This window comes from Colletotrichum phormii, assembly GCF_030913505.1.
Source record: "Colletotrichum phormii strain CBS 102054 chromosome Unknown BDP81scaffold_13, whole genome shotgun sequence".
NCBI lineage: Eukaryota > Fungi > Ascomycota > Sordariomycetes > Glomerellales > Glomerellaceae > Colletotrichum > Colletotrichum phormii.
The window spans coordinates 544894-570862 of NW_026851455.1; the positions used below are offsets into that span (position 1 = coordinate 544894).

The 25969-nt window shown below is 52.7% G+C and overlaps 6 protein-coding genes across 6 annotated transcripts; 3 read left to right on the plus strand and 3 right to left on the minus strand.

Annotated features, from left to right (window-relative positions):
* Positions 1-637: 637 nt before the first annotated feature.
* Positions 638-2252, plus strand: BDP81DRAFT_323344 (glucose/galactose transporter; the record flags this gene model as incomplete). The annotated part of the gene is made up of 3 exons (XM_060584787.1): positions 638-835; positions 913-1920; positions 1992-2252. The coding sequence occupies 3 exons, from the start codon at positions 638-640 to the stop codon at positions 2250-2252; spliced, it is 1467 nt and encodes a 488-aa protein (XP_060443736.1).
* A 7317-nt stretch (positions 2253-9569) lies between these two features.
* BDP81DRAFT_45632 (uncharacterized protein) lies at positions 9570-10864 on the plus strand. The gene is made up of 2 exons (XM_060593149.1): positions 9570-10008; positions 10067-10864. The coding sequence occupies exons 1-2, from the start codon at positions 9720-9722 to the stop codon at positions 10651-10653; spliced, it is 876 nt and encodes a 291-aa protein (XP_060443737.1). The 5' UTR covers positions 9570-9719; the 3' UTR covers positions 10654-10864.
* A 1189-nt stretch (positions 10865-12053) lies between these two features.
* On the minus strand, positions 12054-13429 carry BDP81DRAFT_450887 (alpha-1,3-mannosyltransferase CMT1; the record flags this gene model as incomplete). The annotated part of the gene is made up of 2 exons (XM_060592584.1): positions 12054-13237; positions 13291-13429. The coding sequence occupies 2 exons, from the start codon at positions 13427-13429 to the stop codon at positions 12054-12056; spliced, it is 1323 nt and encodes a 440-aa protein (XP_060443738.1).
* A 3209-nt stretch (positions 13430-16638) lies between these two features.
* BDP81DRAFT_322770 (ABC transporter) lies at positions 16639-19153 on the minus strand (the record flags this gene model as incomplete). The annotated part of the gene is made up of 5 exons (XM_060584725.1): positions 16639-18199; positions 18256-18442; positions 18496-18729; positions 18800-18977; positions 19064-19153. 5 exons carry the CDS (start codon positions 19151-19153, stop codon positions 16639-16641), a joined length of 2250 nt encoding a protein of 749 aa, XP_060443739.1.
* Positions 19154-19798: 645 nt separating this feature from the next.
* On the minus strand, positions 19799-21708 carry BDP81DRAFT_491702 (SET domain-containing protein 5). The gene is made up of 2 exons (XM_060595317.1): positions 20916-21708; positions 19799-20771 (listed from the first exon to the last, which is right to left on the minus strand). Exons 1-2 carry the CDS (start codon positions 21250-21252, stop codon positions 19906-19908), a joined length of 1203 nt encoding a protein of 400 aa, XP_060443740.1. The 5' UTR covers positions 21253-21708; the 3' UTR covers positions 19799-19905.
* Positions 21709-24074: 2366 nt separating this feature from the next.
* BDP81DRAFT_395604 (uncharacterized protein) lies at positions 24075-24827 on the plus strand (the record flags this gene model as incomplete). The annotated part of the gene is made up of 1 exon (XM_060588084.1): positions 24075-24827. One exon carries the CDS (start codon positions 24075-24077, stop codon positions 24825-24827), a length of 753 nt encoding a protein of 250 aa, XP_060443741.1.
* Between the last annotated feature and the right edge of the window lie 1142 nt (positions 24828-25969).

Below are 25969 nucleotides of genomic sequence, written 5' to 3' on the forward strand. Positions count from 1 at the left end.
GTGGTGGCAGCCAAAAGCCTGGGAAAACGTGCCAACGTTGGGAACATTCCGTAGTCGCAGCCCCAAGGCGCCGAGAAATTTCGAGGTGAGTCGTATGCGACCAAGGTCTAGTTCGGACCAGGGAAAACTCCACCTTAACCACGACGTCGGATCCAGCCAGGCCTGGTCACCCAGTCTAGGTATGGCCCTTCTTCCCCCCAAGCCAGTGGCGTGGATGATGGGCACGACGGTTTCGCCGAGTTGGAGATTTCACCCATATTCTCTCTAGCTTCGGCTAGTTCTCCGCATCATCGTCGTCGTCGTCGTAGTCGTAGTCGTCCCCCCCATGGGCCATGGGGCCTGGGGTACTCACCACCCCGGCCGGGGATTTCATGAGTATATATGAACAATGCGACAGCCGCACCGAAGATGAAGAAGAAGAATTTCTCCATCAGCCAGCAGGGAACTTCCTGAGCAGTAAAGCATCTGACTCTCTTCACTCTCACACATATATACACACATTCGCCAATCCAGCGGGGGGTTTTCTGAGTGACTTCTCGCCTATATTCTTATTCTTATATATACCCTCCTCTCTTCCCTCCTACTCTATCATCACCACAGTCCAACACTCCCGACTCCGATCACCACATCGCCCACAATGTTCGGCAAGAGGCAGGAACCAGATGTCGCCGAGGTCCTCGAGCAGCGCCGGCCCAGCACGGCCGAGGCGACGGCGCACCAGCACCGCACGAATGTCTCCAACAAGGGCTTGACCGGCGCGTCGGCCTTGACCGTCAAGCAGTCCATCCTGCCCATCACCTTGGTCACCGTCCTCTTCTTCCTCTGGGGTTTCGCTGTAAGTTCATACACACCTTCAAACAGCCCAATACCACTAGAAACAAATCATACTGACATGAATTTCCTCCCTTCCAGTACGGCCTCCTCGACGTCCTCAACTCCAAGTTCCAAATCGCCCTCAACATCACCGCCGCAAAGGCCGGCGGTCTCCAGGGCGCCTACTTTGGCGCCTACTTCATCGGTCCCCTGACCTACTCGGGCTGGATCGTCCGCAGGTTCGGCTACCGCTGGACCTTCATCACCGGCCTCTGCATCTACGGTGTCGGCGCCCTCATGTTCTGGCCCTCGGCCGTCTACCGCTCCTTCCCCGGCTTCTGCGGCTCCCTCTTCATCGTCGGCTCCGGCCTCTCCACCCTCGAGACCTCGGCCAACCCCTTCATCGCCACCTGCGGCCCGCCCCGCCTCTCCGAGTTCCGCCTCGAGCTCTCCCAGTCCTTCCAGGCCGTCGGCTCCGTCATCGCCCCGCTCCTCGCCGCCCGCGTCTTCTTCTCCCACACCGAGCCCAACGACCTGTCGAAAGTGCAGTGGACCTACCTCGGCATCGCCGCCTTCGTCTTCCTCCTCGCCGTCGTCTTCTTCGTCGTCCCCTTGCCCGAGATCACCGACAGCGACATGGCCCTCCAGGCCGAAATGGTCGCCAGCGAAGAGGGCCACGGCCAGGACAAGCCCCTGCGCAAGCAGTACCGCCTCTTCTTCGGCGTCGCCGCGCAGTTCTGCTACGTCGGCGCCCAGGTCGCCGTCGCCTCCCAGTTCATCTCGTACGCCGTCGAGTCCGCCGGCCTGACGCACTCCGAGGCCAGCGACCGCTACGCCATCGGCCAGGGTCTGTTCGCCATTGGTCGTTTCGCCGCCGCCGGCTTGATGATGGTCATCAAGCCCCGTCTCGTCCTCATGGTCTTTATGACGGGCATCATGATCTTCATCGCCTGCGCCATCGCCGTCAAGGGCGAGGCCGGTATCGCCATGCTCTCGCTCGTGCTCTTCTTTGAGTCGTGCATCTTCCCCACCATCTTCACCACCGCCATTCGCGGTCTCGGCAGACACACCAAGCGCGGTAGCTCCTGGATCGTCGCATCCGTTTGTGTAAGGTTCCCCATTATCCACCACTTTTGTACTCCTCCATCCAAGACATGTGACTAATTCCTTTCAAACAGGGTGGTGCTCTCTTCCCCTCTCTCACCGGTCTCGTCGCCGACACCAAGGGATACCACATCGCCATGGTCGTGCCCCTCGCCGGCTTCGTCGTCTCCCTCGCCTACCCCATCCTCCTCAACACCATCTGGAAGAAGGACCTCGACAGCTTCAGCGAGTCCAAGATTGGAAACACGGACGCGCACGGCGTCATTGGCGACCCGGCGAGAGACGACTCCTACGGCGACAAGGCTGGCTCCAAGCACTTGGAGGCACATGCATAAACGCCTTTTCCTCTCTCCTCACTATACCCTGACACTCTAGATCATTGTCTCTGGATGAAATGAATGAAACGAACGAATTTGGTGTAGATAATAAACACATCGCCACGAAGGATAGAAGAGAGAACTTGTATATACCCGTACCTTTCATTAAAGTTTCTCCTACTTTCACATTGCTGTTTCCCTGATGAGCCTTGGTGGATATTGAGTGTCCTGATTTGTTACTTGTGTTTTCCAGGTGAGATGTGTGGAAGTTAGATACCACTATCCGTATATCGGTCATGAGTGGAAAGGAGACAGGAGTAGTCTTCTCAAAGTCATTTCCCAGCTGGAACAGTATACTTGCCTTTCACTGTGATTCCACGCCATGTGGCACGGCTGGGGGAGCAGAATATCGGCACTGTCTCTTCTCTGGTCCCTTCCCTTCATAGGTGAATAGTCGTGATCCCCATCACAGTTTCCTGGTATCACAACCTCAGTCTGGGCATCTTGATAGCTTTGAACTTTAAAATAAAACGGAAAGGAGTCATAGGATCCAAAATTGCCTTTTTCTACCCACCGTCACACCATGGGTTGGATGCCGGAGTGGGTAGCTCCATCGATGAGGTCTCCCGAGATGTTGCTCCTCCCGTCGTTCAATCCATGGCGTACGTAGGCGGCTAATTTTTTCTGTTTCGTCGTCCATTGTGAAAGACTTTTTTTTCTTTTTCTTTTTTTTTTGCCCCCTCTGCGATTATATCGGCAGACTGACTGACTGTATGTCAACTGGCTGCTGCCCTGCTGATGTGTATACTAACAGATACTCACTCATCACAGATTTCTCGGTGTCACAATCTCAGGCTAGGTAGGGCACCTTGATGGCTTCAATCTTCGGTCATAGGGTCCGAAATTGCCTTTTTCTACCATCCGCCACACCATGGGTTGAATGCCGGAATGGGTGTCCTCATCAATGACGTTTTCCCGAGGTGTTGCGCCTCGTGGACTCGTGGTTCACTGGCACATTAGGTATCCGTTTCTGGACGTCCACGAAATTGGACATGATGATAATCGGCGGAGCTTTCCCTTAAAGAGAGGCACATGGAGCAAGTCAATGGCAAAGAAGGGCGAAAAGGGATTTGATTGGGTTGGATTTGGGGGTCCAAGGATGGGGAAACCTGGCAAAGCAACGTCATGTTGCAATTTCCAGATCCCTAGGTGCATTGAGCCATCTTCTCATTTGCCCATTGGATCCGTACGCACTTGTTACATTTCCCGATTAAGAGGTCCCCCCCACAACCGATCACCCAATTTTGGCCACTTTTCGAGACTTCGCATTCTGGACTTCATGGCGGCGAATTGGTCTTTTGGTGGCACAGCGTTGCTAAAGCTGAAATTCTGAACACATGCTGGCAAAAGAAGCTTCTAGTTGTCACGGGCTGGAGCCCGGTTGAGATCTCCGGCCTTGCCGGAGCCGCACGTACACCCCTCTGCTGGAAAGCTGTCCGACCGCGACTTATAATAACCGATTATTATATTGGATTATTATATTCGGTTATGCTGTAGGCCGGAGCCGGTCGAGATGTCCGGCTTTGCCGGAGCCACTATTCTACCGTAATATACCGCCGAGTCTAGGTATATTATATTGTAGCTATATGCGAACCTCTATAATTCCTCCTTTTCCTCCTTAGCTTAGAATAGTTAATCGACGGTACCTCTATGTTGAACAAGCCTAGGGGCCAGCCCCTAATATATTCTAAGCTTAATAATAAATAAGAAGATGCTATACGAAACCTTATAATAAGAGCGGTATAATAGATCTGCCCGAGGGTAATATATGTCACGGTAGCAGGCAGGTTGTTTGGCAGGTGGATGCTGGGCAGGCGGATCAGACAATCTATTGCTACGGGCAGGCTCTATCCTAAGCAGGTACAGGCTCTGTTGACAAGACGTAGCTCAAGGAGCTACGTTTCTGGACATGCGCGACAGAATACAGGATGCAGAGTTTTATCCAGCCTCAGGCTTACGTAACCCGGCCACCGGGTTACTCAACACCAACCTCAAGGTTGGGGTCTAGGACAGCGGGTCTGTGACAATATAAACGATATATTAAATATAGAGATCGACCGCTAGGTTAATAAAGCGGTTAATATAAGCGTCCGTTCTCTTTAGGACTAGATGGCCTAGTAAGCGGCCTAGATGACGCAGTTCTTAACGGCTCTAAATAGACTTATATTACCGGATAGAGCAACCCCTACTGTTACAACCCAACATGCATAACAAGGCTAGGGGGCCCGCCCCACAGGCCTGCGGCGGCTATCTACCTGATATACGCAGAGAATCCGGGAACTCAGGTGACTCCTCATGGAACGGAAGAACTATGGAACAAGTCACGTGACGATAAGGAAAGTGAGCACACGATAAGGTGATCATAGTGATCACCCAAAGTGAGCGCTCACCAGTATCCACTTAGTGATCACCAACGAACATGGTGATCAGGCAACAAAGGATATGTTCAGGATCAGGACTTGTATATAGGATGGACTCGAGCCGGGCTCTAGGACAGACTTCCCATAGCTTCTTCAGCAATTAACTTCGTATCAGGATTAACATCCGCTTTCAGCTATCACCTTGACAAGACTACGATTGATCACCGAAGCCTTACCTACCCTTACGATTGACAGACATAGCTTCCCTGAAGCTATCCCCGACTACGAATACTGTTACCAGTTCCGCAGCCTCAACTTCTGCAAACTACCCCTACGACTAGCTGGCCGTAACACCTACGTTGCTCATGAGTAGTATACCGACCTTATTTACCGCCGATATAACTATATAAGTAACGAGTAACGGGATAGCGATGGTATTGGAAGGGCGAAGAAAGCCCCTATCAAACCCCTTAAAGTTTATAAGAAGATATAAAGACTATATAGTATAGTCCTAATAGATACATAATAAAATAGAGCTAGACGTAAGGTATATTAGTAGTATGTTACGCCCGCCGCAACTTATCACTGTGGGCGCGTAGCTATATAATGCAGAACAAGGGAAAATGATGCGGAGTCATCATTATCGAAGCTTTTGCTTTGTGCCACAGTTGGTTGCCTTGTCCTGCTCGTAACACAGTAGTGCTAATATCTAGTACTTTATTAACTCCTACCTTAATAACGGGCTATAATAAGCTATAGCTACTTTCTATATAGTAGGAGGACTAGGTAAGTAGAAGGACTCCAGGGAGTTCCTAAAATACCTTGACCGGACATATAAGGACCTAAATACGGATATACGAATAGTAGTTACGCTATAAACCCTTTGCTAGCAAGATGTCACGGGCTGGAGCCCTGTGTGGGCTTAGGCTACGCCGTAAGCCTTACGAGCGCGCATTTAGCGCAATGGTCTGTTGTGTCTGCTGCCACATTTGCCCTTGTGGGGCTCACACCGTTACAGTTGCCGTACCACGGGGTCGTAGTCGTCCCTCCCCTTACGGCCATTCTAGAGCTACTAGTATCTCCTGAGGTCTCCCGACTTCTTAAACGTAATAATATAGTGTTCTTAGGGTGTCTTGGGAATCTCTAGAAGTAGTAGCTCCTATAGGGGGGCCCGTAGGACGTCTATGGCTACTGGAATAACTAGCAATAGGTTCTTAAGTAGCTTACTTATAACCACGGTGTTACGACCCAACATGAAGACCAGGGCGTGCCCCGCTGACGCCTAGCGGCTACGGCGCATCATATATGCAGGACGGGACGGAACATTGGGGAAACCCCAGGAACGGAAGAACTATGGTACAAGTCACGTGATGATAAGAGATATGATAAGGGATAAGGATATGTTGGATATGCGACATATCCAACCGAGTCAAGGATATGTTGGATATTCGGCATATCCAACATATCCAGACAAAGTGGACTGTTCAGCACTGCTCAGTTAGGATCGGACTTGTATATAAGGATGGACTCGAGCTGGGCTCTAGGACAGACTTTCCATAGCTTCTTCAGCAATTAACTTCGTATCAGGATTAACATCCGCTTTCAGCTACTACCTTGACAAGACTACGATTGATCACCGAAGCCTTACCTACCCTTACGATTGACAGACATAGCTTCTCTGAAGCTATCCACGACTACGATTACTGTTACCAGTTCCGCAGCCTCAACTTCTGCAAACTACCCCTACGACTAGCTGGCCGTAACACACGGGCCATAATCCTACTGCCCTCCATCCGGAGCATATATTCCGACTTATTAAAGCTTCTTCCCGTGCCTGAAAGTAACAGCGGAGGATCTTCTACTTCCCTATAGGCGCTAAGTTGAGTTAGAGGCCGTACTCGCGGATAAGCTTGTAGTAGGTGTTCTTGAGCGGCGAGAGATAGATATATCTAGGGGCTGCGTGATATGGCTAGAATGGGCTAGTAAACAACACAGCTAAATACCCTGAGAGTAACATTGCTACATAAAGTCGTCAGAAACATGACTTCCGTGGCCGTCGATAATCAAGAGCCGCTTAGAGCATAGTCTCTTGGCCTCCTCTACCGTACCAGGTATAAAGACCTTTTGTAGCCATTCCACGCCAATTGAATTCAAGGTCCACCCATTGGCCGACGATGTGAAGCTCCAGGAGGCGTAATCCGTCAATTCCTCAGGGAACCACTGGTGCTGGACCGTCTCCCCCTTAAAAATCACCAATGGTGGAAGGTGACGGCCACTGGCAGAGATACACTCGAATATCGTAGTCTAAGTATGATCCCTTGGGTTCTGGACATAGATCGTTTACTTCTTGGACTTGCTTAGTACTAAATAATCCTTACTGGTCCCTTCCGTTAAACCCGTTTCGTCCATATTCCAGCGGAGGGACATTGGGATCTTCTGGATTTCTGGGATTGTTAGGGTCTTCCAAAAGGCTTGCAAAGACTCAACGGTAACCGACTTAACGCGCTTAGAGGCCATTGACCGTGCCCTGAGCGTCTTTAGCGAGGGATTCCTACGTAGGAAGCCCTCAAGCCACTTCCTGCCCAGTGGGCGGTTGTCGCCACCTCTGCGGAGGATACGCGTCGCGAAGTCTCGTACTTGAGCATGGGTTGGGGCGAGTCCTAATTCTCCTTGGATAACTGCCCATCGTACTAGGGAGGTCTCCTGGTACTTGCTTAACCTCTGGTAGTCTTCCTTCGACTTCCGCCGCGTAGTTGCGCCGTTAATACGGCCCGAGAGCGTCGCGTAGGGGATTCCCCAGTCGGTAGAGGCCTTCCGGATCGACTTGCCCTCGCGGATATCGTTGACCGCGTTTTTCACTTGTTCTTCCGTGTAATTAGCCATGGTGAATCTATTGGCAATTTTAGTATAATATTTGCTCAAATTTTTTTTTGATTGATTTTGACGTACCTAGTGAAAGTGGTGGTGGTGTTGAAGGAGGAAAAAAAGTGGCCAAATTGGGTGATCGGTTGTGTGGGGTGACCTCTTACCCTCTTTACCGCCGCGAAGAAGGTACGCTTAAACCTGATGAGGTGGGTGTTGCTCGTTGAGAAAAAAGAGTTGACCTAAGCGAACGGGCGAATCAGCATCGGGACGTCACCTGAAACGGTGTCCGATGGTTTGTCAGATGGCCGAGCTGGTGGGGGCCGAGAAGGAAGGAAGCCAGTGCACGTGAGTGGGCGGTACGTTGCTGATGGTGACTACGAAGTAAGAGAATCTTATCCAGGCGATTGGCGGATGATGTACATCTGGGTTGGCGCTGCAAGGTACCCGATGGTGGCACTAGCTTTTTCGGAACTGGATGAACAGGGGGCCCGGTGGTATCCACCTTGAAAACTTGTGCGACGGTCGACCCGAATCTGATTGGAGAGAGAGAGATAGAGCGCCTGAGATCAGAGAAGAGACGTGAGGCTTGAGGCGCACGTTGGAAAATCTCCTGAAAGAATGATTGGCTGGCGCGCGCCGCCTGTCTACACCTGTCTCATTTCCCGCGTGCAGATTTCCAGCCGTTGGTCTTTCCTCTTTGGTCTCGTCGCGACTCCTGCCGTTTCTCTGTCTCTCTGGAACTGGACTGTCTCTCCCTGCCAGTGTCTGGCCTGCCCCTCCGAATGCCCCCCTCCACCCCCCCTCGGACGCGACAAGCCTCCCTGTTGCTTCTCTGCTTCTGGGGGCGGTCACGTTTGCCTGTCTTTCTCAAGGCTCCAGGGCCTCCTCCCACCTTCCAGGGCCCCCGGCACCCTCGCTCGGTGGAATCGTGGAGGCATCGGAGAAGGACCGCTGCAAGCCTGCAACTGGAGTCTGTATTCGTACGAATGGACGGGCTTGTCGTTGTTGCTGTTGACAGTGGCGGTCAGCGAGGCTGGGTTGAGATCAAGAGGTTGTTGCGGTGTCACCAAGTTTGCGCGAGAGAAAGACACAAAAGTACGGGATACTTTGGGCGCATAAACGACCACCAGTTCATCCCCTTTTCTTTTTCATTACCGTCCACTTGAGACGCCGCACGAAGGCCAGTGCCACCCTCTCCAAACAGTTCCAAACAGGAGCAGGAGTCGACCATTCCCGCTGCTTGAACCTGGTGGGCACTGGGAACAATGGCAAGCTGCCACACCACCAGTCCACCAACAACCTCGTCCACTCTCGTCCACTCTCGTCCAACATGATCCATTGGGGCTGCTGGCATCAACACCCCAGGGACAGTCTGTTCACCGACCAAAGCAAGCGAACGCCGACCACTGGCTGCTCTTGTGTCCTGGAAAGCCTCTGACCCGAAGCGCTCCCCCTCCAAGCCGGGGTCATCGTGGCTGGCCCTGTCGGCCAAGCGACTCCAAGTGGTTGCTGTCCAGGCAAATGAAATTAAAAGGAGGATCCTTCCGAATCTGTGCTGAGCGCACAAGTGAGCATCCTCTAGCCATCATCTCTGTCTCTCTGTCTCTCGCCCAGTGGCCCAGTCTGTCCATCTGCCCCGGGCCCTTCTTACTGAGGTGCTCTGTTGGACTGTTAGTGTTACCCGTAGTCTTAGTGTTGGTGTTAGTAACCCTCCCGGTTCCTGCCCGTGCCACCCTTCGCCTGTCCCGACTCATCCCCATGTACTCCTCCCCCGTCTTGCGACTCAACTCCCAGTCTCCCACTCTTTCTCTCCACTTCATCTCCAGTCTTTTCGCTGTCCCTCGCTCCGCCTCTTGTCTTTCTCCCGCAACGCTCTTTGCATCGTCGCTCGCTTTTTAGGTCAGGCCCCTCCAGCCCAGTCGCTCTTTTACACCTCTTTGTCACGATTCCACGTCCACAGTACTCTACTCGTCTCTCTCGCTCCGTCGATACTCTCGTTGTTCGTCGTCGATTCACTCTTTCGCCGACTTTTGCGCTCTCTCTCTCTCTCTCTCTCTCTCTCTCTCTCTCTCTCTCTCTCAACACACGATCGCTATTGAGTCTCTTGTCGTTCGGAAATTTCGAACAAGACTCTAATCGACCGATTACCTGATCGAACCACTCCAATCGCTAAAACTCACCCGGGAAATCCGCTTTCGCAATGCATATCCGCTCACTCGCCTCTGTGGCCTTCGTGGCCTTCGCCGCCCAGGCTTTCGCGCAACAACAGATCAAGATCTTCAAGCGCAGCATCACCGCCGGAAGAGACTTGGGTCTCATGCGCCGTGCCGACGACGGTTACCAGCCCGCCGACGAAGTCTGCAACAAGGGTGGTGACACCTGCGCCGAAGCCTGCGGAACCGGCTATGAGCAGTGCAAGTCCACCGATTCGGCTGTCCACTGCTTCAACCCGGCCGCCGGCGAGACTTGCTGCTCAACCACCACCGGAAGTGAGTTGATGCCTCATCTACTACAGCCTGCATCTTGAGAACTAACCCGTCCCATCAGACTCCTGCTTGTCATCTTTCTACTGCACCCATGGCAGCAACACCGACACGACCTGCTGCCCTAACGGCATGAACCTCGCCGACTGCGCCGCAAAGCACGGCGTTAGCGGCCTCACCTCCGATCCCCCCGTCGTCGCGAGCACTTCTGTTCCTCCCACCACCAGCAAGAGCAGCACCGTCCCCCCGACCACCAGCTCAACGCCGGCACCGCCCACCACCACCTCGTCGTCGGTCGTCGTCGCTACCACCTCCAGCACTCCCGCCCCGTCTTCCACCCTCGCCCCCACCACGTCCGAGGTCCCCACCACGTCCGAGGTCCCCACCACGTCCGAGGTCCCCAGCACTACCGAGGTGACCACCGAGATCTCAACCACTTTTGCTCCTAGCGCCGGCACCAGCACAGCCTTCGCCTCAAGCAACGGCACCACCCTGGCCACGACATCAACTCGCTCCAGCGCGAGGAATACCGTCTTCCCTTCGTCGGCGACCACCTCAGCGTCTGCCCCCGATCAAAACGCTGGAAGCAGCAACGGGCCCGCCGGCATGGCCGTCCTCCTCGGCGCTGCCTTTGTCGCTGCGCTGCTCTAATTATGTACGACTGGCTCATTTGGAAGCACTGGCCTGGTGTTGACTCTAATCTGTTGCTCACGCACTTCATCTGTCGACACCAAGCAAGTGTGCCATGTGTCACGAGTTTCATGAAAACGAAGCAGCGGGCGGCGTTGGGATGTTAATGTTGGCCGGAATTTTGCTGATGCTTATGATTCCCCTGATCACTTGAAATGTACGGAGCGGCTTGATGAAACTTTTGATGTGTTTTGCTTTTTTTTTGGCGATGGTGTTTCTGGATACGAAGACGACTTTGGAGGAGAGATTTTGATTCAATCAGCGCTTATATCCTGTTTTTTTGTATTTTTGTGAGCACCACATTTTGTGCTGTTCACCTGTACTTACAATTCCCCCCCTTCCATTTGGGCGAGCTTGGGAGACCTATATACTTCCCCAGCTCGATGAAGCCCAAAAGTATCATAAACCCTAATATCCTTCTGGGACAAACAATAGCATCACAACATTGCACGCAGCTGGCTTATGTTCCCATTTCTTGACCCCGAATGTGTATTCGAGATGTCTCTACGTTGTGACGTTTGACCTCCCCGGTGCTAGGTCATCTGGGACCAACCGGCATTATTGACTATACTCTCCAATCTAGGCTATCATTGAAAAAATCGAAGCAGTCTATAAAGTTCAGTCCTGTAGATGAAGGAGAGGCGGGGCGGGAGCCAGGCTCAAAAGACGGGGGAAACGGTATGGACAAGAAGGAAAAGTTGTAGGACTATCCAGGATGGAAAGTCAGGAGTAGAAGACAAAAGCGCGGCCCCGAGAAATTCCATTCCGTTCCGCAAAGATAAAAAAACGTGCCCCGAGTCTGCCGGTGCCAATAATTAGCGGGGCCGATTAAAAGTGAAATGTCGCCGGTAAGGTCCGACGGTTTCGACCGCCGGAGCCGGACTTGACGTGAAATCCTCTCCCGGCCGGCCCCGGGGACTAATGAGACGGGGATGTGGAGTTCATTCTTTCTCCCCACGTACAGTAATCTTTCCGGATCCGTCCGCGTGGTCGACGACGCTTGTGTTCAGCCTTTGAGACTAAGATAAGGTACGCATGTGACATGCAACGGCGTTCCGCAGCAAGGGGGTCCGATGGAATCACTACCTAGTATGGTACCATCCGCCGATGTGGCTTTTTAGGCAGACCGCCATTTTTGACAACGTTAGATTATGCTCTTGGCGATGGGGTAGGTGTATCTCGCATCAATACCTCACTCAAACGTGCCATCAGACAACAAGACCCAAAAAGTTCAAGAATATTTGATATCAGCGCCTGCTATCCCAAAATACTATGCGACCGGGTATCATAATTGATGCTCTCTACAATGACAAGTCCACCTCTTCTTCCCTATAGCGCCAGCCTGATATGAGCAAGTCTCATCACAGTCCTTCATTCCATGGCCGCCAGAACTGGTTCCTGAACGTCGGCATACACTTGACCATCGCCGGCGGCTCCTCTTGCCAGTTGATCTTCGGGGGCTCTCCATTGGTCTCTGTAACGGTCCAAGCCGACGCAAAGCCTCTCTCTTCTTTGATTTGTCGTCCGTCTTTGACATTGTATGCCAGGCTGACGCTCGGTATAACGGCGATCTTGCCGTGACCCAACTTCCACAAATCCTTGCACAGCAGTGTCGGCTCGCCGGTATGGCACTCCCCTTGATACGACCTCCGGAAGTCAATCTGCTTCTGCAGGAAGGGCTCCCCAGTCACCGCAACGCCTCCGTTCCAGCACGCAAACACCTGCAGCGGCTTACGGCTGAGGTATCGATCCTGGGAGTACGGGTGATTCCAAAACATGTTCGCCACGTCACTCCACTGTTCTCCCTTGGGGGTTCTATCGGGTATCGGCAAGAACGTGTCGCCATTGATGGCGCGAGAGATCCATGAATCGTAGAACGATGGTTCTCCATTATGCGGCGCGAATCGGAGGAAGTGGTAGTCCATCGCGCAGGTCATATCGGCTCCCTGCGTCTGCTTCTGGTATGCCAGCTCTAGAATATCCTCGGGGCATGCGGCAACGTCGTTGAGGAAAATAATCGTCGCCTTCGGGTCGTAGGCATCCGCCTCTGCCATCATGGGTTCCAACGCCAGGTTTCTCAGCTTGGCGAGCTTGCCGATACGGTCGCCACTATGGGAGTCGATGCTGCTCGTTTGTAGGTGATAGGAAACTCCCATTTGGTCTAGGTGGGATTTGAGGCGGTAGAGCGTCTCATATGTGCCGTCGGTGGAGATACCCTCAACGATGGAAAGGGCGCAGTTCTCCGGCCCGATGATGTTCATTGCCTCCAGAACAGCTCCTATCAACTGAGGCAGAAGATCTCTGACCTGTCGCAAGTCAAGAGCAAAGAAGTAATGCCTCTTGTCCATGTTCATAGTTGGCCGCAGTACTTCATAGCGAGTAACGTTTGTCGCTGGGCAGTTCACGATGGGAAATCCGCCATTCTTAGGATCAAGAATTGCTTGGACATATTGACTTGCTTCGCCAAACTTGTCTGGCCGACCTTCGTAGAGTGCTGGTTGGACCCAGTTGGGCGAAGAGTCGTTCATCCAGCTGCCACCGTACTCTGAACCTAAGTTAGCACCCCGCAGTGGCAAAAGGGCTATCAGCGTGACTTACGTTCTGCTGTCCAAGGTATTACAAAGTATTGGACAAGCGGTTGGTGGAAGAGCAAGAAAAATCCGGTAATGAGGATGAAAACGATGATGGCGATGAAGGGCGTCCGAAGCCGCCTCGGATTATGAAAGTTCGCAATCATTATGTATGTACAGTTCGTGTTTGGTGAAATCGCAATGTACTGGATCAAGTTCGACTAGCTGGCGTACGGCGGTGGCATGCGAGTTTCTTTTGAGTATGGTAGCAACAGCAGCTTTGGAGGACGATGCCAAGGGAATTATGAGCGCACGCCAACGAGACTGGATCGAGTGAATATGCAGGTTGATGACTCCAACGCAGTAAAAGAGAAGATGCCAAGATCGATAACCTGAAAAATGGATGAAGGTTGGGAGGAGGGGGGCTAGAAGTTCATATCAGGTCCCGGTGGGCAGGAGCACTGACGAAAGTTAAAGCAAAGGTGATCTGGAAGGCGAGTCGAACTCGAAACCTCCCGACAGTTCGTTCTTTCTGTTTCTTGATCGGAACTCTCGGCGACCCTGCAGGAAGAAGAAAAGGTTATGGCATGAGGGCAAAAAACGGAAAGGACTGGTGTTGGGATTATAGAGTTCTGCGTAGGCGTGACCCAAGAGCAAGCAGCTCACATGGCCTGGAGTGGCAAAATGCAGCTGAATGAAGCCTGTGAGAGATAGAAGCAGTTCCCGCCGAGTTCCGTGAGAAAAGGTGTTTAGGAGAAGAGACGGAGCCCGAGCGATGCGAGGCGCAGCGATCCAAGAGTCGGGAGCAACTAGGATCTTGGTTGGGAAAGGAGGAACGCAAAAGACATCGAGCGGTAAGGGGAGAGAGAGGAAGTGAGATGGAGGTCAAAAGTAACATGAACACCTTGATGCCGACGGGACGGGGAGCACCTGCTTTAGTTTATGTTGGACAGCACGCACTGCCTTACGCACGCACAGGGAGAGAGAGAGAGAGAGAAGGCGGAGTCTGACTCTGGAGACTCGAAAGCCAAGGACTCTAAAGGTAAGGAGGAGAGCGGGCCAAGTGGTGTTCCTGGCTGTGTCTGGTATGTGTCAACTTGGCAGGATGCGCCTCACACCGCACACGTACCGGTGCGGATACCTGTACCATGTTTGGCATCTGTAGCCAAAAAGGTACATCCCAAGGCAATAATAGGAAAGTAAGAGTGGGCTCGCCCTACCCGGATGCACATCGCACATTGTGACCCTCGAAAGACCTCCACGGACCAGGGAGGTAAAGGAGGGAACGGACCCAGTCCCGTCGTTGCAATTTGATAATAACCTGTCAAGTGTCCACATGCGAATCCTGCCATGCCAGGTACGGCTATGTACTCTGCCCACTTCATCAGCTTTTTACTTCTTTTTTCTTTCTTCAATTCTGTTCTTCGTCTCACCGCAACATACGGAGTAAGGCAATGCCTTTTCTCTCGCTCTGCGACACTTATGCTGCGCTGTGCTTTGCCACGGTCGTTGTTCCGAAGCCGGAGACATGTGGCAGGAATGCGTTCTGCTGAGGCACGACGAGTACACACGGTTCCTGAGAGTTCCACGTCTCGTCACGACATGTTTCACCCTCTGCTTCTCTCTTGCTCGCAGCCAACCTTACAGTTTACCCAAGTACCTCATCAAACAAACAATAAGAACAATCGACGGCATTCACGATGGAATGTTCTGGTCTGCGAAATTGATTCTGAAGACAACACCTCACTGACCAATGTTCCAGAAGTTGGAAGCATCTCTGAGGTGTAAAAATCCCCAGTGTAACCCCAGATGCCCAAAAGTAGCCAACCAAGAAAGCTAGCTAGCTCATTGTGGCTTACCCTGCTCTCTGGAGTCGCCCGGTCTAGCGGCAACATCGCCCGGCCAAGCCCCTGGGACACGCATCGGCCCCCGGAAAGGTACATGACACTTTGGACAAGTTAATTACAGCTGAGTGTATCCGTACGGCTACCGGTGGGAGTACTGGAACTCTGTATCCGTACCTTGGGCTGTCTGTTTCGTGCTCTTGACACATCCGCAAACAAGATGCGCGACGAGGTCTCAGACACACTGCGCATACAAACTCAACCCATTCAAACATCGGATCACCAAGAGGCACTGGTCCAGTCAAACACTTTTGTTTCCATCCGTCTGTGCCTCTTCGCATGGGCCAAACCTGGAGTTCTCTCTTGGCCAATGCAGCAGTGCGTCGACAATGCACGCTCCTGTTCAATGTTATACATTTGACTTCTTTCCGGGATCGACCACGGCTGAATGGTGCCGATCCTCCCGCCCACAATCTCCCGAGGTTGCAGCTGGAAGTATCTGCAAGACTGCAAGCAGCTTTTCTCCTTCTTGGGGCCTCCTAGCTACTGATCTTGCCCAGTAAGAAAAATGCTGCAGCCTGGCACAGGTAGCCGGCAGTGTCATGACATTCCTTGTCATACAATGACAACTTCTTCTCTCGATACCACCCAATCCTTGTCCCGTCTGCCGAACAGCCAGGCGGCATTAACCAGCCATCGACGCGACACCGATCGGCTTTCATCCACGCTTTTTCTGACGAACTCGCATTCATGTCGAGTTTCCCAGCAAAGCCCATGGCCGGCTTGGCTTGTCTTGCTGAAACTAGCCGTCTTCGACAGTCGAGAGTGAGGACGGGCCTCGCGCCCTTTTGACAGCTGAGGCATCGGGAGAATCCTACTTCAATGAAAGTAGTTGAGGGTTGACGTTGAGGCAATGCCCCAATTTGGCCGCGGCCGCTATCCCGACCCGACTGGACGGGCCGGCGCAGCTGCAATCAATCGACTTACACACCCGAAAATAGCATTTATTTTGCGTTAGCTCTCCAGCTGCCATAATCAAGCGAGTGAGTACTTTGTACTTTTCCTGATCTATGCTTCTTACACTGTGAATACGCAACGGCCTCATCTTTGACCACTTTTTAAAGTCATCATGAGTATTCCTTTGCGGTCGGACTGCTCATTGGACTCGTCGAGTCTTCGGCTTTCAGCATCGCTAGACTGAAAAGCCGAATACTTCATGCGAACGAAGCCAATAAAGAGACATGAGCTGGACGGAGACAGTGGACAACTGTACTCGACGCGCGGATTCCGAAATGCCCACATATACGTAGTACGACGAACTACACGTGTGCTGGGCGGATCACGCCTGACTCGCCAGTCCAATCGACTGGTCCAGTATTCGTCTGCCTTGGGTACGGGGTTCTAGTGTATTCGTACGAATGCGCCATGTCCCTACGCAATCATATTCCATTGCAATTTCCTCAGTAGCTGGGACTTTGGGCACCGTTCTAGATTCTGGCCGAGCCATGGTGGGCCTGGGCAGTTTCTCTTTTCTACAGACTTAGCAGCTTCGTCACCCTCTTCGCAACACTCTCCTCGAACTCGGTGACGCCGTTCTCCAGCCTCGTCATGTTTCCTTGTCTCAACTTGTACACAAGCCGTCGTCTGGGTATCCCCTTTTCGTCTTCATCCTCTTCGCTGTCAGAGTCCTCGATAAGACGCTCAACTGCTCCGCGCATGAACCACCGATCGTGACTGACGAGCACCACTGCACCCTCCCAGTCTCTGAGTGCTTCACGCATGGCCGTGACAGTCTCGTAGTCGAGATGAGTAGTCACTTCATCGAGGATTAGACAGTGTGGTCTCCGCCAGAGAAGACGGGCGAGTTCGCATCGCACCAGCTGCCCTCCCGATAGCTTCCCAAGAGGTATATCGGAAGCAACGCGACCAGGCAGACCGAGGCTGCCCAGAACGCCACGGACTTGACCTTCATCCAGTTCCCCAGCAACTTCTTCAATGAGCATCGACAACGCCGTCAATGAAGGATCGGCCCGGCCCTGTTCTTGCAGAACATCGACGGCATGCTGCGAATAGTATCCCAGCTTCAGTCGCGGATGCGTCGTCACTGCCCCTGACGTGGGCTTCGTCTCGTCAACTAGAAGTTTAACCAAAGTTGACTTCCCGGCGCCGTTCAATCCGAGGATGCCAATTCGGTCACCCATGTGAACAGACAGGTTTATATCTTGCAACACTGTTGGTGCCGCCAGCTTCGTCTTTACCTTAGTTGGATAGCGGAATGTTGCGTTCTCGACCGATATGAGAGGCCCCGGGAATCGGAGATCTAGAGGTTCCGGTAAGACGAAGCTCACCGGTCGCTCGTCCGGCGGGACATCGATTTCCTCACGGGCTGTGAAGTGGTGGCCGACGAGGTCGCGGTTCAGCTTGAAGCGGCCGCCTTTGGCACTGACCGTTAGACCCCACCGCTCGTCGAGCTTTTTCTGGCGGGACTTGGCCTGCCGCAGCTTGTTCTGGTCGTCATTGGCCTTGCCTGCTTTCATGTTGTTGGAAATGCTCTGCTGGATATGAGCCTTTTGCTTGTCTTGCGCATCCTTCATTTTGGTCAACCAGAGTTTCCGCTCCGACTGGGATGCCTCATGTGTTGGAAGATCACCGTGGAAGTACGTCAACCCCTTTTCCTTGAGGATAAGGAGATCACTGCAAATGGTGATGAAGTCTCTGTCGTGGGACACGAGAATGAGCGTCGGGGCTTCGTCCGTGTCTTGAAGAGACCCGAGGTACCGCTGAAGCCAAATGATACCAAGAAGGTCAAGGAAGTTGGTGGGTTCGTCCAAGATGAGGATATCAGTCTCCTGGAGCAGCGATATGCAAAGCGCCGTCCGCATCCGCCACCCGCCAGATAGGCTGTTGACAGGTTTTGACATGTATGCCTCAGAGAACCCCAGGCCTGTCAAGATGCGCTTGGCTTTGGACTCCGTCTCGGCTACTTTGGACGGCTCGACTTGCAATTGGAGATCTGCGAGCATGTCTAGTGCCTCCTGCGTCTCACTCTTGATGGTTTCGGCCGATATCTCATCTTGCGGCTGATTGACCCTGCTTTTGAGTCAGCAGAACCTCAGAATTGAATAGGAATGGAACCCACGTACAGCGACTGAGACTCGGCGACTTTCTTCTCAAAGGCCTTTAGGGCTTTGCGTGCTGCCAGGCCGCGGTCTCGGCTACGCAACCTTGCATTCTTGTCGACTTGGAAGAGGTGCTTTTGGTTTCTCTCATGACGGAGAGCGCGAATCGCGCGTACCGGGCCGACGGAGTCTGTGCTATTGATTCCATCGGACAAAGCTACGAAAGTTAGTTCCCAGTCGATGGAAGGATAGAGGGCTACGGCGGCAAACCTCTGATTTCTTGTTCGACATCCGACCGCGCAGTCGCCTGTTCAATAACATGCTCCAACACAGTTCGGCTGCTCTGGGCAGAGCCATCCACCGGAGTAGGAGTAGTAATCGAGTCGTCGTCTTCAGGACGCACGTCCGAGTCGGTGTCACTGATGCTCGTTTGCTGGAGAAGAGATATCCGCGTCGCCTCGGGTATACCGGGGATCAGCTTCTCGGCGATGGCTCTGAGAAGTGCTTGACGACCGGTTCGTGTCAATGATATTCGGTAGAGTGCTTTTTTACAAATTGCTTTCGGTGGACTCACTCGATTTGCCTGAGCCATTTCTTCCGACGAGGGCGTATCGTTGGCCGGCCTTCAGACGCAGCTTGGCGTCGACTAGGATCTCGGTCCCCTCGCTCCGGGCTTTGGACTTGCCCTTGGCACCACCACTAGGTTTGCCAGCCGAGGATGTGACGGTGATGTTGAGGCCGTCAATGTCCAGCTGTGAGAAGAGAGAGAGAGAGAGGCTTTTTGTTAGCTGGACTGCACGCTCGCTCCGGGCAGAAATACTGGGGGTGGGGAATTTACTTCTCGATAATCTGCTGTCTGGATGTTGAAGCGCGTCTGTTTGCTGGTGCAGAGGATCGTGGCCACGGACTCGGACGCTATCGACGTCATTGCTGTGACTTTTTTGATTGGACAGTTGATTGAACTTAATGAATGGATCACTGAAGGGATGGACTAAATCGAAGCGAAAACCGTTGACAAGATGAGTGATTCCGATGCTGTGCCTCAAATCCGAGGTGCTAGGGGCTTTGTTCTCATTATATTTGGTTTTTGTTTCGTTCTCTAGCTTTTGCCAAGACTACCTCCCACCTAGCATCTTGTCCGCCCCCGGTGCTCGCGTTGCTTCCCAAAAACCTTGCGAATAGTATGGCACGGGAGGGTAAGGTCGTCTGGCTTTCCAGTTTGGTGGCGTTGTACCTTTTCCCTGCAATGACACTGCGAGGTACGTACCCCTCTCGCCTTCATCTCGGACTTGGAGTCGCGGTCCAGGTGAGGTGGTTTGGCTTGCCAGCTTGCGTTTGGTGTTCTCGGCCTCCTCCGCACAGAGTGACTCACGCCGAACACTGGACGGAGCCCTTTGAGACTCCCGGCCGCATCTACGGGGGCCCACTCCTCCCAATAGGAAGGGGGAGCCACTGCCGTATGGCATCCACACGGATAGCCAAGTCTGCGGAGTAGTCCGCCCTTCTTCTCCCTTCCCTCCCCCGGTCACGATTTTCGGCCGCCTCACAAACCCGGCCGGGGTGACTCAACCGCGGGACTCGACCGGCGACCCCCTCTCTTGGGCCGAACTTGACTCGGATCCGAAACATGAGCCGCTAAACATTGATGAAATCTCGTGAAATCCCCCCCCAACTCGTTCATCACAACAACGGAAGCGACGCCAAAAACTCCCTCGTCTCCTTCGCATACTCCGACTCCCCATCAGCAATCTCATGAATCTTCAACTCCTTCCTCGCCCACTTCCTCGCCGCCCCAAACTTGCCCGACCTCGACGCCGCGTAAGAAGCATACTTATACGCCTTGCCCAAATAATCCACCAACCCAACCTCCTCAACAAGACCTACAAGCTTCTCCGCATAGGGCAACATATCGCCTCCAAACGCATCGCTCCCGAGTTCCCGCTCAATAAGCCCCATCAACCTCTTCATCTCCACCCTCTTGTCGTCGTCGTCCCGCGCCTCGCACGCGGCACAATCACACGTGAACCCCCACTGCGCAAGCCTCGCCCGCCGGGCATCCGTATCCTGCACCAGCGGCGCGTAGGTAATCGTCACCTCCTCGCCGGGGAGGATATCCCGCCCCGCCCAGATGACCCTCCGCCCGCCGACCGAGGCGGACCCGGCGTTGGGACGGCACGCGTGGTTTAGTTTGGCAATGTGTGGGAAGATGCCGATTTCGCCAGAGGACATGGTGAAGCCGTTTGTGCGGAAGACGAGGGCTTCGTTGCTGATGCCGTCGTCTGCGCCTTGGGGTTCGCGGTGGGCCGGGCAGGAGAGGTACGCTGCGCGGGCGGAGGCGTTTAGCGTTGAGAAGGCTTGGTCGACGAGCTCTGCGATGGCGGCAAAGGCGAAGCCGCGGCCTTGGTGGAGGGCGCCTGGGTTTATTGTGAAGATCGGGGTTTCGTCTATTATTATGGTGCCGCGGGGGATGGTGGTGAGGGCGAAGATGCCGAGGCCTTTGCCTGGGGAGGGGCGGACGTGCCAGAGCCCGGATGATGATTTGAGATCTACGGGGTGGGTTAGTGAGTGAGTGTGAGATGGGGTGAGTTTATGAGTGAGATGAGTTTGTGAGTGATGTGAGGTTATAAGTGAGGTGAGATGAGTTATCTTGAGGTAAGGTTATGTGGTGATGTGAGATGCAAAGAACCTACTCGTTCCATAACGAATCCGCGCTTCCTCCGAGTCGCCCAGTCCATCAGGTACGGCACCCTCATCAGCAATAGCTCCATCTTCCGTACCGAGACCGCCGCCGTACTGGGATGTGCCGTTGTCCCTCATGCTACTTTGCAATGATGCAAAGGTTAACGGATTCGAGGCGCATATACGATCCCGAAGCTGCGCGTCATCGTTGTCGCCGGTCGCCAAGCCGCGCGCGGCGTCGAGGGCGCTGATGTCGTCGTGACCGCCGTCGCATGCGAGCGCGCCGGCTGGGTGGTGTGCCGCGGCTGCGAAGGAGAGTAGCCACACGGCGATATTAGATGATCTCATGATTTGACTCTATTAATTTGGATTCCTGCAGAAATTGGTCTTGTCTCGGTGAGGGAGGGGATGAACACGCGCACGCCACGCCGAACTTCAGATGAAGGATCTTGGATCTGTGTTTGGTGATTGTAGTTTTGTGGTGTTTTGGCTGTTTTCCCAGTGAGGAGTATCCGTACTCACGGCCAATTCGCGCCGTGCCGTGCGCCTGACATTCCCCCCCCATTTCAGGCTTCAATTGGTGCTGGAGAACGTGAGCATGGAGGTTGGCGTTTACAGGGGACAAGAGCAAAAGTCAAAACGGATCTGCCGTCGCAGGATCGTGTCAACGCGGGTTCGTGGCGTTCAAGGGGCCGTTGCTGAAACAAGCAGCGTTGGTTGAATACTTCCGACAACCCTACCCCCCTCTGATCCTCCATTTCTTCATATTGCAATAGCAAAATGACAGGAAAACCTCGTGCACTAGCAAATGTATGATAATTTCAACATTGGATATTTCGTCGTTTGATATTGAGATGAAATCGACTTACTCGAAAAGTAGAGAGAAGAGGAACATGTCCTTGAGGTTGAGGGGAGGTTCAACTAGGGGCAGTTTTTGTTTCATCCCCCCTGTAAGACTAGACTACTAGGTACTATCTCCAAGAGCTATTGACTCCCAAAATTCTCTCCTCTCTTCCGCAGTAGTACAAAGCCGCGGTATAGAAGGGTACGATGACAATCCATTTTGCCATAAAAGTTTCGTTGCGGCTTTCCAACTACCTTAGACGACAAGCGTGAAGCAAGGTACCAACTTGCCTCATTAGTGACGACTTTGCGACATCGCCATTGAGCCCCCGAAGGTATGCGAATGATTAAAAGAACGCTCCTCAAATTGGTGGACTTAGACATGATGTCACGAAAGGTACCGTTTTCGGTTGTCTCTGCAACTGGGATCTTGTCCCTGTAGATCAATACGGGAAGTCAGCCGGGCGCCTCCGGTATGTCTTCCGGCGCTGGGTAGACCCACTTCCCCGGCATCCGGAACCGCAATCCTGACCACCGGTGCTGGAGGTGTATCTGCCGCAGACCGTGCGTCTGGACAGAATCCTTCCATTTTGGCTGTTATCTGAGTGAAATGTCGTGGGCCTGGGGGTTGTAACTTCAAGAGAATTGAGCAAGCTCAATCTCCTTAATGATGGCAGTCTACTCTGCCGTGTTCCTCATCGCCAACACCCTTCACCGAACCCTCTTCCTTCACTCGCCACGTCCGCCGTCATAATTATTTGTGAAGATATAGTGATGGTACTTCAGGAAGATATAGGAAGTAATCGGCCAGTATCAGGGCCTGTTCTCTCCTCGTCAACCTTGGTAACAAGTTCTAGCTTCCACAAAATAGCTTGAGAATGACGGCGTGAAGGCTCCGAGCTTGTGGATTTCATTTCTACTTCCGTCAGCTTCTACTCTTACGGTATCACCATATTAGAATAATACTCAGCACTACAACGACAAAGTCAGTATGGAAACTGCTGTGGGCCGCTACTCTCAATGTACACCAGGGCCAGGTAGAGCGGCTAGAACGACTTATAGAGGCTCTCTCTCTCCGGGCGCCTAGCCTGACTTTTTGATCAGATCGCCACTTGCGTTTTTTCGTGGCTTCCAAGTTTAGTAGACGGGAAACACGTCTCAATAGATACCCTCGGGTGGGGAGACGTCATCTGTGCTTGTTCTGAAATTCACGAATGACTACCAGAAAAACGAGATGATTGTAGGGGAAGCCGCCTCCTGGGCACCATCCATGGAGTTTCTGAGTTGATCCTGCTTGTGATGCTAGCGGTTAAACGTAGAAATCTGAAGCTCTAGCTTATCAGGCATGGTGGTGAACGAACACCTACAAGATGTCTTTCACGTCGTTTCAACTGCCAGCGTGGTTCCACTGATGGCCTCTGGTGTTGGAGTGATGACCGAGCTTCTTTCAATTTTGTTCCCTTGTTTAAGCCCACTGCTTTCAAGTATATCATGATGCCCTCTGGGCCAAGTAACAGATGAAGCCCTCGGTTCCCCGGGTCTGGAGGTGCGGTGTATCAATCTACTTGGTTACTTGCTATACCTACCTAGTATGTTCTGAACAACGGGGGGAGATTATTGATGTGGACGTGGTTCGTTACAGCCGGTTGCCAAAATATTTGTTTACATGACGACATAGACAACGTACGCTCTCTCGATCTCCCTGAGACCGTATCCCCTCAACTACTATGACTCACGTTTTTCTGCTGTTCATACCTCTATGCGCAGCCAGGTCTTTTCAGACAAGCCAGCAGCCTGGCCCAGACGCCTCTTCAGCCTTGTGGATATCTCCGTTAAACTTGTACACCTATCTCCGATAGACTTCAATAGAGACCGGGGAAAGAACACCCTTTGCACCGAATCCTCAAGGTTGATATACATACCCGCCGCCATGGTTTCCCACGTTGTTATCCGTCTAAGTTTCCGGTGCCCGTGCTACTTCAAACCAAGTCCATGTTTCTCCGACCTTGATGTGAAGTTTTGGCACAATGGCCGCCCAGAAACATGCTCGCAATGCCCTCCTTGGTATCCATCAATCCAACCGGGTTGAGCACATTAGGGCACGAAGAGTCATCAACCGGACACAGTGACGGAGAAACATCTTTCAGAAATCTACAAGAACTGGCACTTTTCCTCTTCTGAAATTGTTGTCTTCTCATCATTCCTCCAACTTACATACCACTTTCTGCATCTTCACAAGAAGTCAACCCAACCACTTACACCCACTTACTACTCCCAACCCACTTACAACCCAACTACACACAAACAACCCGACTTCAATCGTCAAGATGCAGTTCTCTACTACCCTCATCGCTCTCTCTGCGACCGTCTTCTTCGGCGCTCAAGCCGCTCCTACTGGCATGGTCAACAGAGACACCGGTGTTGTCAACAAAGACAAGGCTGTCATCCCAGAGGGTGCCACCGTCGAGATCAACACAGACAAGGCTGTCATCTCAGTGGGTGTCGGTAAGGTCAAGCCAGGCCTCCCCAGCCTCACAAAGGGTGGAAGCAACGTCAAGCCAGGTCTGCCCAACCTCAGAAAGGCCGACGACAAGGTCAACACAGATGTCCCCATCGTCAGAGAGGGTGGCAGGGTCGATGACACAAGCGTCCCCATCCCCAAAGAGCATGATGGCAAGGTCGACACAGACATGGGCAACAAAAAACCCACCCCAACCCCCGAAGTCAACCCCGACCCCAACCAAGTCGACGACTTCACCCAGAACTCGGGCGCCATCTGCCAGAGCAAGACCCATCCAGCCCACCTCCTCCACTCCTACGCACTCAAAGCCAACTCCGGAGTCAACGACGTCCCCAAGGTCTGCGGCGATCTCTGGTACAACCTTCATCGCTTCCCTGGCTGCGCCGCCGCTTCGCAGGCCAACTGCTATAAGGGTACCGAAGAGGGCTCCCTGGTCTGGCTCTTCACCGCCTCCAACTTCTGCAACCCCGGCATGGTCCAGTCAGCCTGGTACGAGGCTACCCACAACGACTATGGTGCCGCCGTGTGCGTTAATGTCAAGGAGTTGACTATCCGTTGAGGCACACACACACACACACACACCTCAGGTTGACAATGGAGCTCGTGGCTCTTGCTGTCTTGAAGGACTTGGGATAGGCATTAGGGCGTTAGAACCTTGGAAAATTAGGATACCCGGAATGATGGCTTAGGTTTCCCAGCGTTATGGAATTATGTATGGGTAGCGTCTCTGCTCTCGGGGCACAGATCACAAGAAGCGAATGGTTTGAGGCTTTGGGTCCTTGAAGGTTGATACCACACAGATTGGTTTGGTTTCAGCGTTATGAGATCGTGTATGGATGGCTTCTCTGTTTCTGGGGCAGGCAAATAAAAGTCATGCAGCGTTGATAAAAAGGTTCGATGCGAGACATGGGATACACCATACTGGAGTAGTGTAGAATAACCACACCACTACTAATACACTACATCCAAACCAAAGACTTGACTTAAAAGTGATCATCATTTGTGTGACATGAGTAGTTTCTGATGTTAATGAATTGAGAGCTCAGCCTGATAGATCAGTCATGGGATCTCATACCATTCTTACGCAGACTGGATCACAGGGCAATTGCTGGAGATATTCCGTCCCTGTCATGCGTCTTACAAGGCCTCGTGAAAATATCTTTCGGATTGGTGTCGGTTGAAAGTGGATATATCCGTGTATCATATTCATGTGGAATACTCATGTAGAATACTCACGTAGAAGGCCTCATATACCCCCTCAATCCCAAATCCGTCACCAGCACAGCAGGCGCCCTCTAGGTCGGGGGTCAGGTCAAACTGTGGCGTGGTGGTGGAATGGTTTATGGTCAACAATCAATTCACGCCAACCAGCCTACTCGACGACAGGCTCAGCGCATACAAAGAACCCGAGTTCGAATCCCAGCATGAGCACCAGAGATGTAGCCCCCAGTTCAGCACCGGGGGGGTGAACTCTTTTGCCTGGGCTGTTGAGGAATTATGCGACTCATTTTTTGTTTACCACTTATTCTACTCCCGTAGTGTCTGTCAATGGTCTTCCTCCACAGCAGCAAATAATATACGATTCTGTGTGTCTCTCCTTAAAAGCCCAGGAGTCAGATGTCGTCCCCTTCTAAGGGGTGATGCATCTGGCATTCCAATTGGCCCGAAATCTGACCTTTCATCACAAAGCTCTCCCGGGTT

What these genes read in the sequence shown, in the direction of transcription:
- BDP81DRAFT_45632 (XM_060593149.1), top strand. Translation starts at nt 9,720, where the DNA reads ATGCATATCCGCTCACTCGCCTCTGTGGCCTTCGTGGCCTTCGCCGCC. An exon ending in CTGCTCAACCACCACCGGAA is followed by an intron (nt 10,009 to 10,066) that starts GTGAGTTGATGC and finishes CCGTCCCATCAG; the next exon opens with ACTCCTGCTTGTCATCTTTC.
- BDP81DRAFT_491702 (XM_060595317.1), bottom strand. Translation starts at nt 21,252, where the DNA reads ATGAGATCATCTAATATCGCCGTGTGGCTACTCTCCTTCGCAGCCGCG. An exon ending in GCGGATTCGTTATGGAACGA is followed by an intron (nt 20,772 to 20,915) that starts GTAGGTTCTTTG and finishes CCCACCCCGTAG; the next exon opens with ATCTCAAATCATCATCCGGG.